This window comes from Eucalyptus grandis, chromosome 2 (assembly GCF_016545825.1).
Source record: "Eucalyptus grandis isolate ANBG69807.140 chromosome 2, ASM1654582v1, whole genome shotgun sequence".
Classification (NCBI taxonomy): domain Eukaryota; kingdom Viridiplantae; phylum Streptophyta; class Magnoliopsida; order Myrtales; family Myrtaceae; genus Eucalyptus; species Eucalyptus grandis.
Window position 1 is genome coordinate 42,500,230 of NC_052613.1, and position 14,719 is coordinate 42,514,948.

Sequence of the window (14,719 nt, forward strand, 5' to 3'; positions counted from 1 at the left end):
AGACCTAAAGTAACCATTGTTGTTTCAAATAGAGACATGACTTTGCCGATTGCCAGTTGACTAAATATTCCAATCATTCAAAGGACATTTTCGTCCAAATATTATTCTAATTTTAATTTATTTTTTATTCTTTTCTTTTATTTTCTTTCCAAGAAAGGCTAGCGATTTCTGGCAAGGGCCAGCAAGGGTGGCCTCACACAAGACAAGGGTCGCCTCATTGATGGCCATGATGGCAGCCCTAGACTAGCCCTCTCAAGGCATCACTCATGGGCGGCCGCCCACCAGCAAAGAAGAAAGAAAAATCAGAAAAAAGAAAATTTTAATAAAAAAAGTGAACCACTAAAATACCATTGATCATCTAGAAAGTCCAGCACTTTGAAATAAGATTTCTTTTATATCTTTATTTGGAATTTTTCAAGAAGATTAATCCTAGGAGTACTTTCTTTTATGCATTGCGTACCTTTTCCGATTGAGCCCAAAAAAAAAGTCGGCCTCGGTCTTTTTTCGGACTAGTGCTTCTGGTCCGTTTCAATAAGAGATGAGATGAGCCCAAAGGAAGAATGCGAATCCACTGCCGTCGGATCCACCGCCGTCGGCGTACTTACCGGCGTGCGATAAGCTAGCAGCGACCACAGCCGTCTCCGCCGCCGGCGTTTCTTTCATCAGCGGTCGGCCATCGCCTCTCCTTCGCCAACCCTCCTCGCTCCTCAGCAAGCTCGGTGACGCAACTCGCAGCGATCTCGTCAAGTCGCGCCTGACGAAATTCGTCGACGGTTGACCGTCCTAATCGCTCCAAGTAACGATTCCTCGCTCCTCCTGTTTCCCGTCTGCTTGACGATTTCCGCTGACCGATGGTTTTCCAACTGTGAATCTGGGAAGCTTCGATGTCGTCTCGGTCGCGAACTCCTCTTTCTCTAGGATTTGCATCTGTTGTGATTTCTGCGTTGGATCCGCTTCCCAATTATTCTTTTTCTCCGTCTTGTTCGGTTCGATTGACGGGTTTTGTTGCATCACCGGAGTTCAATTTTTGATAATTGTGCTGGAAATTAATGGCGTTCGTGAAATTCAGCTAACCTAGGTATGGTGCATTTTAGGATTTAAGAAAAATGCCACATTTGTTGCGTTGGATGATTTAACTAGAACTTGCTCGCTTCCGATGGTGAGTTACGCATAACAGCCCGTCTTTTTGTTAGCGAAGACCGAAGATGTGCGAGATCACTTGATTTGTCCGAAGCTTTTCCTATACGGTTCCTCCCACGTTCTTCAAGAAATTGAACTGTCTCTAGGTATTTCATCTAATGGAAGCGCAAATTACGGCTTCTTCTTTTTATCCGGTGGGAATCTATTGCCGAAGCACTCATACAAGAATGGTGTAGGATTCGGACAAGTGATCAGTAGAACCTGGATGGTAGCTTCAGTTGAATTAATGGACATAAGAGCTACAGTTCTCTCCTTCTAGCTTGCAGGTCAAGTGTTTTATGGTTTGACTTTGTTCGATCATAAAGGCGTGAAAATGGGTACACAACCCATTTATAAACTCATATTTATTTAAATGGACGTGAAACATTATTTTTCAAAACACCTTAATGAGTTCTAAAAATAAAGAGAGTGAAATATATAAATGGTCCATTTATCAATATATATAAAACTGAACCCAGCCTATTACAGGGACACAGACGCCACGGTTACTCTCCCTCTTCGTTTCCACACCTTCGACCTCTAAAGAGAGAAACTAGAGAGAGAGAGAGAGCGCTTCATCAGCTGGTTCCATCGCATTGATCGAGAGACCCCTCCCGGTTTCTCTTCGTCTTCTTCTCGCTTCACCTCCATCTTCTTCTCCTCCTTCTCCTTCCGCCGTCAGCCGCCTCCGCCGCCGTCGCCGCCGTCTTCGCCGTCCGCGGAAAGTAGAGGGAGCGGCGGGCTAGAGAGAGAATTTTCCGGAAAGGGGGTCGATCGAATTCGCTCGGCGAGCGATTGCGCTTTGATTGGGCGGATCTGCGGGTCGCCCCAACGTGCTCTGTCGCCGTTCCCCGGTCTTTTAGATCTCCGTCGCTGTCGTCCGGCGCGGTTCAGCCGCAAACCTAAACTCGGCTGTGAGTTGCTATCCTTCTCTCTATCCTTTCCCCTTCCCCCTCCTTTCTTTTGGGTTCTCGTTCTGGTCTCGTGTCGTCGCGAAAATCGAGCGGTCGGTGTCCTTGGAGCGGTCGTTTTCCTGGTCTTTGTCCTTGGAGCGGTCGTTTTCCTGGTCTTTGTCTAGGTGCTGATCTCTCGGGTGGTCTTGTTACTGAATTTTTTTTGGTGGGTCGCCGCCGAATTGCTGTGGCTCGAGGGTTAGAATGTGGACGGTTGGATTTGACCCGATCAATTGTAGATGGGTTTCGGTTGGGTGTATCGTTAACTCTTATGATGTGAGTCTCTCTGTTTCATGGGGGCTTTTCGTGGGTTCTCTTCATTTGAGCTGCAGTAGTTATTAGTTATGGATTGTGTCGTGCAAGTGAAGAAGGCAATGAGGGAAAGAGGAATAAAAAAGGTTGAGATTAAACATAGAACTCATGTCTTTATGGTGAATGATAATTTGCATCCACAAATAAAGGAGATCAAGAGAAAAATTGACACATTGGCAGAAGAGATGGAGAAAGAAGGATACAAACCTGACACAAGTTGTGCCCTTCACAATGTTGATGAGGAAGTTAAGATTGAATCTCTTAAATATCATAGTGAAAGATTAGCAATTGCATTTGCACTTATTAGCACACCTAAGGATCACCTATCCTTATAATGAAGAATTTGAGAGCCTGTACAGACTGTCATGCTGCAATCAAGGTGATATCAAGGATTGTTCAAAGGGAAATTACAGTTCGAGATTCAAACAGGTTTCATCACTTTAGAGATGGAATTTGTTCTTGTGGTGATTATTGGTAGGTTTTGCATGGAAAATTCCCTGCAATGGATGACAAGGTCACAAAAACGAGTTCTTGGGTTTAGTCGGGGCTAGATGACTGTAATCCAGTGTTGCTTTAGATAGAGCAGCTGATTTGAGTCGATCAATAGAATCTACTATTCTGGAGTTTATGATGACGATTACTGCACTAGAGGGCACAAAGTCTAAAGGTATGGGGATTCATAGGAATATACCTTGTAGAATAACACAGAAAATAGCAATTATGTCTATATGATTCATATTGTTTTTACCTATTAAAGAGAGAATGTTTATTAGTCTGTTGGTTGTTTAAATAGGGGTGGGTGAAAGGTACAAGATATTTCAATGAATAATCCTTCTTTAACAGTTCATGATTCATGATTTGAAATCTGCCTTTTCCTTTCCGTAAAGTACAGATACTTTGGTTGGGATTGTTTTGCCTGAATTATGAGCAAGAACAGTTAGTTTATCTTGTATGATCCACTTGCAAGGTGTGATTATTGTTCATTTTGATTACCTTGGCAGAAACCTTTCTCAATTGGTTAAACAATGAATGGGTCTCAGACAAATTCAGGATTATAGCCACCATTTGACAATTATATTTTGTTGGCTCTCCTACTGGTATTTTAGTAATATAATTTTTAAATATATATATATGTATATATAAGAATAAGTTTCCCTAAATTTGATTAAATATGAAAATATTTTATTAATATGGGTCGGGTTGGGTATGGGTCAAAAATTTATATTAGGCATAAATGGGTCATAAATGTGTTAATGGGTCAATTTGGGTTGGACCACTAATGACCCGACCCACCCGTGTAACAGCTCTAGTTTGATCATCACTTGTATAACACTTGGGCTCGGCTTTGCTTGCTTGAATTAGGCTAAGTTCAGCTTGAGCAAGGTACTGAGCAGGGCTATTCAAGTGAGCAAAAGATAAGATGAACCCAGTTATTTTGCATACTCAATGTACAGTCAAATTCTTTCTTTGTAAGCACCTTTGATGAAAATAAGATGGTAAGCTGTCCTCTAGGGTTACTTTTTAGGTTGGTGTTGAAGGTGAGATAGTTGGGACTCTCAAGTATGAACCTATGAGAAGGGACTGATTAATAGTTTGATAGTTATGTTCCTTCTTAAATTATTTTGGAATGAAATTTTGAGAAGGAACCGTTAGGTTCTTTTGTGTTTGTTTTCCTCTTCAAAATTATTTTTTCTGGGATGATTAATCTCCGGTTCTTTCTCACAGTTTGGAATTTTGCTGAGATAATGAAGAACACAATTTAGGGATCTTTGATGTATACTAAACTTATATATTGTTTGGGCATTTTGTTCTGGGACTTATGTTCTGGCATAATTTTGAGTTGGTGATTTTTTCCTATGAATTTCTCACACTTTCAGGCTCCAATACTTAGTTACAAACTTTTGATACAATACGCAACTTGTTTACTGACTTGATGGTTCATTTCTTGTTTATATTCTGGAAAAGATCAATGCTTTATTCGGTGAGGGAGAATTTTATTTTGTGCATCATTAACTGCAGCTGATTCAATACAGAAGGACAGAAAGCGACTATTAGTGCAGAGTCCATGGATTCTCCGACGCAAAATACGTCATTGCAGCGGCTTCAAAATGTTGAAAAGAGAATCATCAAGGTTTTGGAGCTAGCTGGGGGAGTGATGGATGAATTAGCCAATCCTGCTGGTCCCCGTAAGGAATCCATAAACCAGCATTGCCGCGAGTTCATGCAGTCGATCAAGGATATCCAGGTGACTCTGAGAGACGAAATCAAAAGCGCGTGTGAATACCGTCCGTTTGAGAAGTGCGACTACAACTCTCGAATAGGGAATGAGATTTGTCTGGAGAAGCTGAAATACGTCCTATCCCAGCTGGATGGAATGAAAGAAACGACTGATGCATATAATGGTGAAGCCTGAGCCATTCGGGATGGTATGGGATATCGCGTGGCGGTAGACTGAAGTTTAGGTATTCGTTGGCAGATTTGAGATGGGGAGTTATCGAACTGAAGTTTAGGTATTCGTTGGCAGATTTGAGATGGGGAGTTATCGAACGACATCAGTTTTATCAGATCAGAAGCTCTTAAATTTTTAGATAGTATGTGTATTTAGTCAATAGTGAAGCTTGAATTTGGCCATTTCTGTTGATTTACGTGACTTCATCTTCCTTACTTGTATACAGTCGAGTGATGCGTTGGAGGCAATCTTAAGGAACATCGAGGTGGGGCTTTCGTGTGATTTGATCGTTCAATTAAAGTATCAGACGTGAAGATGAAGTTTTCCAAACCGCATAATGACGATTTCATTTTTTAGCTACTAATTATCTTTCTGTACTATTAATTATTATGAAGGTCAATTCATACTTAATCATTTGCTTGTAAGGTGGTTGATCTATGGTTGAAATATTCAATCATCACTATTCATTTCACTAATGAAAGCACTAATCACAAAAAGAGATTGCTGTACATAGATTGGGTTAAATAGATCCAAAATTCATCTTTTAAGAAGTCAATAAGATAAGAGATTATGAAGAAATTTCACTCGTCAACTTACAAATACAAATGTGGATACTATTTCAAGAAATCACCCATATTCTTATTTAAGCACATGCTGGATAAGTTGGATCATCGTGTCATCAAAATGTCATTTTACGAGCTAAATTTAATTTCATGTTTATTTTTAGAAATTTTTTTATGTTTGGTACTCAATTTGGTTCAATCACGCTACTTTACCATATGAGAAACCTACCAAAAGCTCGATAGATGTCCCTGGCCGCGTAAGGCTCATTCTTTACAATATCTGTGTGCATTTTACATAATACACACGATCCATAGATTGGTCTGATTAGATTAGATTAAACTCGATTTAATTAAAGTCACTCGGACAGTCGACGACACATCACGCATCATCGCCGCCCCATCCTCCACCAGTTCATGTTCAGCCCCCCTTCTCCCTCTCTCTCTCCTCCTCTCTCTCTCTAAATTAGCTGCAAATCGACGAGCATTCATCCATGGAAGCGGGGCGATGGGCGCCGTCGGGGCCGCCGTCCAGTCGCGCTGCGGCACCTTCCCGAGCTCTCGAAGATGGAGACGGCTTCCTCCTCGAATTTCACGGAGAGAGAGAGAGAGAGAGAGGAAGAAGCTCGCGCGCCGCAGCCGCTTGTGCACTGCGTCCGGCCGGACTTTGGGTGGATTCCGCCGTCCGCCGGAACTGATCGGAAGCCATCGCCGTCTTCCGGCCGGGCCACCGATGGGAATCTTCTGCAGGTCCGATTCGCATGCTCCCCGAGGCTTCGAATTTGATCGAGCGTTCGGATGTTTTGGCTGAGCGCGGCGGTTTCTAGGTGGCGGTTTAGATTTGGGGAGCTGCTCGTGCGTTTAGCGCTGTAGATCTGCGGATGATTAGGACGTTGCGCGGTTTAGCTGCTTCGCTATGTGATTTAATTACTGTTTCGTGGGTGTTTTGCCGCTGGACCTTGCTTTGGATGTGATAGATAGTTCTTCATGCGGAGAGGGGATGCGAGGAGGGGATAAATATTAAGCCTTTGCTCTCCTTTAGGAATTCATTGTGGGGGCTCTGGATAGTTGGTACGTTTTAACTCGTGGTCCGTTTTGCGCTGTTTAATATGTGGTCGGCTAAGTTTGTGATGGTCGAGAGTAGGAAGTTCTCGATAATCGTTTAGAAATGCGCAAGGGTTGTGGCCAAAGGGAAGATGGGTAGTAATCTGTTGATGTGGCTGATGTTACTAAAAATTCTGGTTGGCTATGTGGAATTAGTTTTTGTCGAGCGAAAAGAGAGAATTTGCATGATTCAGTTAGTAAACGGGCTTTGCATATACTTCTAGATGGCCACGTTTAGTGAGTTCTATTTGGGGGGATATGATACAGTGGTATGGATTTCCATCTTGGAGATTTGCTGTGTGCTTATGTTGCTTCCTGTTTTTCTCTACAACTCAGAAGGGTGGACCTATTTGTTTTATGTCGCCGTGCTGAATGTTGATTAGCCTACGTAACTAATGCGTGGAAGCACAGCGCACAGCAGTAGTTTGCTGCATCTAAATTTATTTGGTGCAGCCTCTGTAATTTTGCTTAATGAAAGTAAATGAAACGTAGTTAAGTGTATGAAAACTCTACCACAGTGGAAGTTCTTGGACAAAAAGTGACAACTTGAGCAAACATTGGCCTCAAGACCTCAATTCTTCAAACTTTATAGTAAATAAGTCATATCTTAACGGGATCTCTGCACCCTCTGACACACGTTACTTTATGCTATGAGGGGCTATAAGTAGGAATTTAGGTGAGGATTGGAGGTAATCAGTCTTAAAGTACTCCCTACCCATGGCTCCATTTAGCTATCTTGAACATGGCCCAATTAAGTTCTAGCATGGTTTTGTTGGGTTGAATTACAGTCTTTTAGCTATCTTTCCGTTTTATATCGTATGGAACCAGTAGAATTTTGGGTTTTTGGAGGGGAGGGGGTGGAGGGGAGGGAAGAGAATGGTTTCTCTAACTATTTTTTATTCAAAAAGGATAAGACAAGACTTTTCACATTGGACATTTTCAGTGATATCTTCTTTTTCTTTTCTTATTGTGCCATATACCTGTTATCTCTCATCACCTATTTATTGCCTGATTGTTTTGATGCTCATTCAGCATTGTCTCTGTTTCAAGGAATTGGCTTTGTCTTGCTGCTTCTGATGTTATCATTTAGGAACATAGGGTTATGAACTGCGTAGTTTACAACTTATACGCTGAAACTGGGGAAGGTGCAGAAGATTTTATGCTTTTAATTTAATGATTGGACCCCTTTTTTGTGGCTTTTTGAGTGATTATTGTTCTGGCCATGGTTACATGGTGGCTGGTCCAATTTTTATGGTTAATCTGGCAAATGATAAGATATTAGTGCAACATACTACATCTGCAATGTAGGTATTGAGCATTTAAAATTTCAGTAAATTGGATGTAAGTTTTAAACTACAGGATGTTCAGTGCAGAAATCTCATTGTCTGCTCACTAATGTTGAGATCATGACTACCCATTTGCATGAACATTACTCCTTCCTGATTTAGGTGGAAATGGTTTGGTGAGCACCATGGATATGCTCAGTTTTGTGTGTTGGATCCGGTGGACTACTTGGCTCTGATTTTGCTGGACATCTTGAAAGGACCCTTGACTCTTTCTGATTGGGTGGACCGGGAACGTCAATGGGTCTGTTAAATTTGCTTATGCTTTATCAATAATCTCAGATGCAGATCCGTAGTCAATTATTTTTAAGGTGTTCTTGGTTCCATGCATGAGCTCTTGCTTCTGGAGTCATTTGGAGGAGTTGATATAGTTCAACCTTATGGACCAAGGTCAGGCCACAACGCTGCATTGCTTTATTAAAGCGATGCTTGTTCTTAATTTCAGATGCCTCATACAGGACAGAATCTAACAGCTCTCCTGATCCATTTGTGCTTTGCTTTGTACTGTAACCCATCTTCCAGTACTTGTATACACCGTCTTTGTGGGCAGTAGGACCCTAAATGGTCGTATGACATCGATTTTATGGTTGAGCTTTCTTTGCAGGTGGCTTGTTTACATAGTTGAGCTTTCTTTGCAGGTGACCTGTTGCATATGATTCCGTTTAAATCAGGTTAACAAAGTAGAGGTTTTGTTAATCTCTTTTCTTCTCATGGTTACAATTGCATTCAGGAATTTTTAATTGCAGAAGGAAATGCCTCGAGCGGAAGATATTACGGTGCTCAGACAGTGGGATCTTGGCTGTTAGTTTGTTGGACCTTTCTTATGGGGCTTGTCCTTGGAGTTTGAAGTGAACGGATAGCTAACTTTTACTTATCGAATTGATCTATTTACTTCGCTTTGTATCTCATGGCTTGTACTTCGTTCATTTGTAGTTCCGGATGGAGCAATAGTGACATTTTACTTTGGAGGGAGAGAGGGAGGGAGGGAGGGAGAGAGAGTTCATACAAAATACAAACTAGTCTAGATATCAGTTAAATTCGGAGTACACTGAATAGGTCAGCAAAATAGACTACGATCTGCAAGACTCACAAGTTAAAAGCTAGGGAAATAATCGAATATCTGGCTAATGATAATATACATACTGGTTAAATGAATTAAGAGGACATTATACAGCAAGCGCCTACGGCAATCAAATGTCATGTCTCGTCCTGGGGATCAGTCGAAATCCTACCATCTCTGGCTATCTCATCACCGCCCAAGCCTTCAACACAAATCCCCATTATTCTGGCTCATCCCCCACCCTTGTTCCTGTTTTCCCCTGGTTATGGTGTTCTCCACCATCTGCTTTTGAAGGCAAAGCAAGGATAAATGTAAAAGTAGCCAAAAGGCAAAGACTAGAAGAAAAAGCAAATCAACCCGGCTGAAAATGCATAACGACTCCCGAAAGGAAAATGGAGTTATGTAATCAATTGGGACTTTGCCATATGCAATTCAAAAAGAGAAGGCAGCATTGTATTAAATGCCCACCCTTATCACATCGATCCTATCTTAAATGATGCTACTGTGATTGTCACGTGGTAGACAGAGAAGACGAGAGGGAAGATTGTTTTTCGTACGAGGAAGAAATTCTACAATTACTTTGAAGAGCCACTTAGGGCGCATTGACAAAAATTATTCGACTGACTAATGTTCCGCATGATCTTTACAAAGCCAGAGAGCCCGCACACCACTACAAATTGTATAAACATAGAGTACAACAAGGGTGAGTTACAACGGTTGTCAGAGGGGGACTAAACCTAAGTTGCTTATGTTATGAAAGATGGCGGTTAAGTAATTAGGTATTACCACTTTCACCATCAGAGGCATCTTCAAGCCTTGAGATTGCATCAACTAAGGCTTGCTCATGCTCCTGCATTTCACGGAGACATGGGTTGATGAGAAAGAATGACAACATAAAACTGCATTTAACAAAAGGTAAGCAAGCGATCACCTTCAACACTTTCTTCGCTTTCTCAATCTCCGTGGGATCAGGATGGCTTGCGCCAAAAACTTTCTCAACCTGTTAAATTAATATCTTAAAATATCAAGAATAGAAGTTAGCTACCTCAAAGTTCAAATCCATCGGAGTCTTTCATATACCTCCTTAATTAGTGTATCTGTATGAAGTAATTCAATATCCCCCAATGCCTTTTTTCCGACACCATTTTGCGATAAAGGAACATCTTTCTTGTTTTGACCCTTTGTGTTTCCTCTACCTCTTCCAGCTCCCGCAACACCACCACCTCGGGTCATGGGCTTTTTGGTTCCACGCCCTGGACCAGGACGGCCTCCTCTACGAGATACACCAGGATCCTCTCCTTCCCATCGGATATCTTCAGGAGATATCTACATGAGAGAAGAGAAAATAAAATAATTACTCAGAACGCCAATTCCACGAGTGATATGAAGAGATAACAAGTAAAACAGCAGGATCAGTTAAAGAAACATTAACAAACATATGGTTGGGTGTCGGTGTGTGCTTGACAGGCGCGCACGAGAGAGAGAGACAGACAGAGCTTATAAATGTTAGCTCAATAACCAATTAAAGGTAAATCACAATTGTATTACTATCAAAGAAACACGGCAAGCTTATAAACGTTAGCCCAGTAATTAATTAAAGGTAAATCACCAACAGCGATATCCTTAACAGCAAACAATTGTATTACTATCAAAGAAACGCGGCAAGAAGAAAATCTAGTCAACACTTGACATCAGAAAAGGAGCAGGTATTTAAAAGTGCACAACAAACCAACTACTAGGAAAACTGTGCATGATATCTGAACAATCAAATTTCACATAATGTCCAGTGAATTAAACATTTTTCTTCAAATGGCATGTTCATCCTCCTGCAAATTCTACCAAAGCATATTTACCTCTTTGAGATTGACCCACTCCCATGTTTCATCTGCTGTATTTATATCGTAAACGAGAGCATGGCGGCCCTAGTGAAAAATATTTAAGTTAATGATCAGTGAAACCTCATAACACCAAAAACATCCAACGACTAAGAAACAACACCTATCCAACAGTTAGGAAACAACACCTCAGCTGCATTGAAGTCAGTTATAACAGCCTCGTAGAAATTGTTGTCATCGGGCCACCTAGTCCAGACTCTCTTTCCTATGAGTGTATCATAAGATGTCGCCTCAGGATGTTCATTCGCTGGAAAGGCCCCAGAGCCCCGGTTTGCACCGGGCCTTGCGCTAACACCTGCAGAAGGGTACTGCATGGACTTCATCAACAATCCAGCAGATATGGTGCCTCGTTAATAAAAAGAAGAGAAAACATATACTTATCTTTTCCAATACTTGAAAAGAGAGCCATAAAGTTTCCAACTTACTGATTTCTGCTTCTTACTCCTGGCTCCAGGGGGAGGTCCTCGTTTTATCGATCCAGAAGGTTGTTGCATTGATGGATGCAGTGCAGGAGATGGTGCCCCCATAGATAAAGAAGCTACAGATTGTGATGTTTTCTGTTTCTTGCGAGATGCTGAGACAGTGGGACTAGGTAAGAGATCATGAACAGGCTGAGATGTACTGAGCATGCCAGGTTGAAGCCCTCTTGCTTTTCTCCACTCCCTAATGGCTAAAGAAGTAGTTAGAAATGAAGGATAAAAAATTGGGGAAAGAAAAAAAACCATCTACATGAAAATAGCTCAACCATTATTCTTAGCAACTAGGAAAGATGAGACCTTATCCTACGAATCATGTCGTCGGCATTGACCCTTGACAGAAGTTCCCTATGTTCCTCATCTGATACCCTCAGCTCTTTCCTCAGTTCAGTAATTAAACTTTCCTTTTCCTATCAAAGACAAGGGAAAAAAGACACTGAGCCTGGTTAAAAACTCAAGCAAGACAGAAAAATTAACATATGAACAACGAGAGATACCCAGGTAATGGCATCAGACTGAGCTTTGAATGCCCGAAGGACAGAACAGTAGGCTTCTTGCTCAATTTCATGGATCTGGGTTTCCATGTCGCCATGAACGCTAGGCAACATAGGAGGACCAACAAAACTAGACCGAGGGTTGCCTGCAGCTCTAGCCCCCCTCTGAAACCTATTATGAGTAGGAGGGAGATCATCATCCGTCCCTGCATATACAAATAAGGATTACAAATTACAACACAATATAGGGTCAGGAAGAACTTTCTACAGGAATGGGAAAACTAGATGTATTGCATCTGCAGTATCTATATTAGAGTTAAACCAATAAACTGCTGATTGCAACAATAAGATGGGGCAAAGCAGCTCTCCATCTGACATAAGCTACTGATTAGGACATTGAGATTGGAAAAGGCATCTCTTCATCTGATAATTCATCTGTTATCTCAGTAGCTTAACGAAAAAGCAACCTACACTTTTCCAAAGTAAAGAAACCAAAAAAGCAGGATTTTAGATGGAATTGAACAAAATGGACCAATGGAGGTTTTTACAGGAAGCTGCAGCCATCTGTTGATGGATACCAAAGTTGGCCGTTTGGTTAAAATGACAACCAATGATAATGAAGGAAAGAGAATGAAGATGTAATAGAATATACCAGCATCAAAGCACTAGCTAGATGCTTTTTCTTGGGTTTATTTTTTAGGTCTAGTGGGATCAGAAGCACAAGGTTCAGAAGTGTGTTGGCAATATCTAAACCCTTGCTACAGGAATCAAAAGGCAAAGGAAGAGAAAACAAAACTGAAATAATCTCAAATCCACAGATTGAAGACTAATCACCTCATCTGTGGAAAACCCCAAAGAATATACCCTGACAAATTTTCAAAAAAATCATTACCCAAAAAAAAAAAAAAAAATAAATAAATAAATAAATAAATAAAAATATATATATATATATAAATTTTCAAGAAAATGACCAATATGGCCATTTGTTGGCACATATTGGAAACAAAAAAAAAAAAACTGAGGTTTCATCAATTTTTTTATCAATATGGTCAAATAAAGAGAGAAGTTGTGTCACGATGTTGGGGAGAGCACAAGCACAAATGACACTTCGAACTCAAGGTTACCCACAGTACAAGATAAAGAGACCAAAGTAATGACATAACACCAAAGAGGATCATTTGTAGCATTCAAACATACGTCCCAATCAGATAACTTTACAATGTCAACCACTTCTTCAAGGTAAGATTTAAATACAACGATTTTCTTGAGGAGTGCTCCAACAGCACTAGGTAAACATATAAATGAAGAAACTTTATCATATCCAAAGTCATATCTTCCTAGTCTTATGCACAATCAATGCATTGTAAAGATAAAAATTTCATTTTCAAGTATGGTTAACAAATGTCCCAGGGCACTCGTTAACAAGACCCTTAAAAAAATATAAGAAAAAAAGCAAACATTCCAAGAAGTGGAAGCTGGGGGAGGGGCTTCAAGCCATCAGCTCACAAACAAAAGGCAAAGGAGAGATTCCAAGAAAAGATGAACTGCAGAATTATACATACCCAGCAGTTTCTTCAATTAAAAATTTCAGCCAAAGAAAGTGTATGACGATGTATAATGCTGAAAGAAGGTAACTGACCTAAATACACTACACGTGAAATCTAAATCAGATTACTAAGAAGCACGTAAATAAGCCCGAATCGTTCTACTAGGCAACTGCATCCATCTAAAAACCAGACCCATTAATCACAGCAACAAGTTCGCAGCCAAGTAACTAAAACCTAAAAGTAGTTCCCAGACCAGGAGCTTCTTAATTTTATCATAATACCGCAAGATCAGTCAGGAAAAAAAAAATACAGAGTTAGCTCAAACTCAACCAAGTAAACCATTAAAAACCTCAAATTGAAGAATATGCTTCTTTCGATTGGCTATTTTTATACGAATCCGTTAAAAAAGAAGCTCCGAGTTCCTAACTACGGCCTCTGTTCCTATTGAGTACAGAGGAACATCTCAATTCAAAATACACAAGCAAAATCAATAGAGCAACCACCATGTAGAGCGATTATAAGATCGAAAAGAACCCTAAGAAGCACAAAAACGATCAAAGCATCGATCTTTATCACACGTACCGCTGCTATCGGACAATTCATAATCCATCGCCGTCTCTTCGAATCAAGCGCTCGCTCCAAACACGAAAGGGCCGCCGAATTCGCCTCTCCTACCCAATCGAAAGGCCAAAAAACCACACCGACCCCGAGCCGCCGGGCTTTCGCGACGACGCGCGAGGAAAGGAGGCGAATAGGGAGATTTCACGGAGGCGAATCGCTCAATCGCTCCGTCGAGCTCCACGGCGACGGCGCGCGGCCGGCGAAAACGGCGGGAACCGGAGGGGGCGGGGGCGGGGGCGACGGGAGGGGGAAAGAGGAGCGATCCGGCGCCCTGCGGGACCGTCGCGGGAATCTACCGAAGGAATTGCGCGACTCCGAGGGAACGGACGGCGAGCGAAGCGACGGGGAAGACGCCGGCGATTGGAGGTGGAGGATTTCGCGCGAGACGAGAGCCGATCGAGCGAAGGAGGAGAGAGAGAGAGAGAGAGAGGGCGTGTGTGTGTTCGTGTTGCAGCGAGTTCGAAGCTCGAGTCGAGAAGGAAACCGGACTTCAAATCACTTTTCTGGCGCCCTAATTTTTCCAGTTAATGGCTGGTTTTGATTCCGGACTTTCTGTGAGAGCGGGGAGAGAACTTGTAAATAGAATATATATATATATATATGTGAAATATTTTTCTTTTTCCCTCCCTGATTTGATTTGGAAAAGGATTTGGTTTTAATTGGTACCAGGAAATTTAATTAGGAGAAATTAGAGAATGCTTGAAATAGGCTTTGTTCTTCTTCGTT

General features: G+C 41.4%; 3 protein-coding genes across 11 annotated transcripts; 2 read left to right on the forward strand and 1 right to left on the reverse strand.

The window, feature by feature from the left end:
• Nucleotides 1-566: 566 nt before the first annotated feature.
• LOC104432959 (mediator of RNA polymerase II transcription subunit 11) lies at nucleotides 567-5,253 on the forward strand. Of its 3 annotated transcripts, none has more exons than XM_039307653.1 (3): nucleotides 567-796; nucleotides 4,464-4,906; nucleotides 4,955-5,253. In XM_039307653.1, the coding sequence occupies exon 2, from the start codon at nucleotides 4,510-4,512 to the stop codon at nucleotides 4,855-4,857; it is 348 nt and encodes a 115-aa protein (XP_039163587.1). In that variant the 5' UTR covers nucleotides 567-796; nucleotides 4,464-4,509; the 3' UTR covers nucleotides 4,858-4,906; nucleotides 4,955-5,253. The 3 variants fall into 3 exon arrangements, with proteins under 3 accessions (XP_039163587.1, XP_039163586.1, XP_039163585.1); XM_039307652.1 differs by lacking the exon at nucleotides 567-796 and adding an exon at nucleotides 1,660-2,093 and having other exon boundaries at nucleotides 4,478-4,906; XM_039307651.1 differs by lacking the exon at nucleotides 567-796 and adding an exon at nucleotides 1,661-2,093.
• Nucleotides 5,254-5,799: 546 nt separating this feature from the next.
• LOC104432960 lies at nucleotides 5,800-8,861 on the forward strand. Of its 5 annotated transcripts, none has more exons than XR_001984734.2 (3): nucleotides 5,800-6,203; nucleotides 8,505-8,571; nucleotides 8,647-8,861. XR_001984734.2 is itself a non-coding variant. In XM_018868898.2 (3 exons), the coding sequence occupies exons 1-3, from the start codon at nucleotides 5,962-5,964 to the stop codon at nucleotides 8,745-8,747; spliced, it is 393 nt and encodes a 130-aa protein (XP_018724443.2). In that variant the 5' UTR covers nucleotides 5,808-5,961; the 3' UTR covers nucleotides 8,748-8,861. The 5 variants fall into 5 exon arrangements, 1 of the variants encoding a protein (XP_018724443.2); XM_018868898.2 differs by having other exon boundaries at nucleotides 5,808-6,203; nucleotides 8,505-8,538; nucleotides 8,631-8,861; XR_001984732.2 differs by having other exon boundaries at nucleotides 5,802-6,203; nucleotides 8,539-8,861.
• A 38-nt stretch (nucleotides 8,862-8,899) lies between these two features.
• On the reverse strand, nucleotides 8,900-14,513 carry LOC104432961 (protein EMSY-LIKE 3). 3 transcript variants are annotated; one of them, XM_010045567.3, is made up of 10 exons: nucleotides 13,955-14,513; nucleotides 11,829-12,031; nucleotides 11,632-11,741; nucleotides 11,281-11,518; nucleotides 10,984-11,163; nucleotides 10,814-10,882; nucleotides 10,041-10,286; nucleotides 9,892-9,960; nucleotides 9,747-9,810; nucleotides 8,900-9,245 (listed from the first exon to the last, which is right to left on the reverse strand). In XM_010045567.3, the coding sequence occupies exons 1-10, from the start codon at nucleotides 13,980-13,982 to the stop codon at nucleotides 9,181-9,183; spliced, it is 1,272 nt and encodes a 423-aa protein (XP_010043869.1). In that variant the 5' UTR covers nucleotides 13,983-14,513; the 3' UTR covers nucleotides 8,900-9,180. The 3 variants fall into 3 exon arrangements, with proteins under 3 accessions (XP_010043869.1, XP_010043867.1, XP_010043868.1); XM_010045565.3 differs by having other exon boundaries at nucleotides 10,984-11,172; nucleotides 13,955-14,509; XM_010045566.3 differs by having other exon boundaries at nucleotides 8,900-9,242; nucleotides 10,984-11,172; nucleotides 13,955-14,508.
• Between the last annotated feature and the right edge of the window lie 206 nt (nucleotides 14,514-14,719).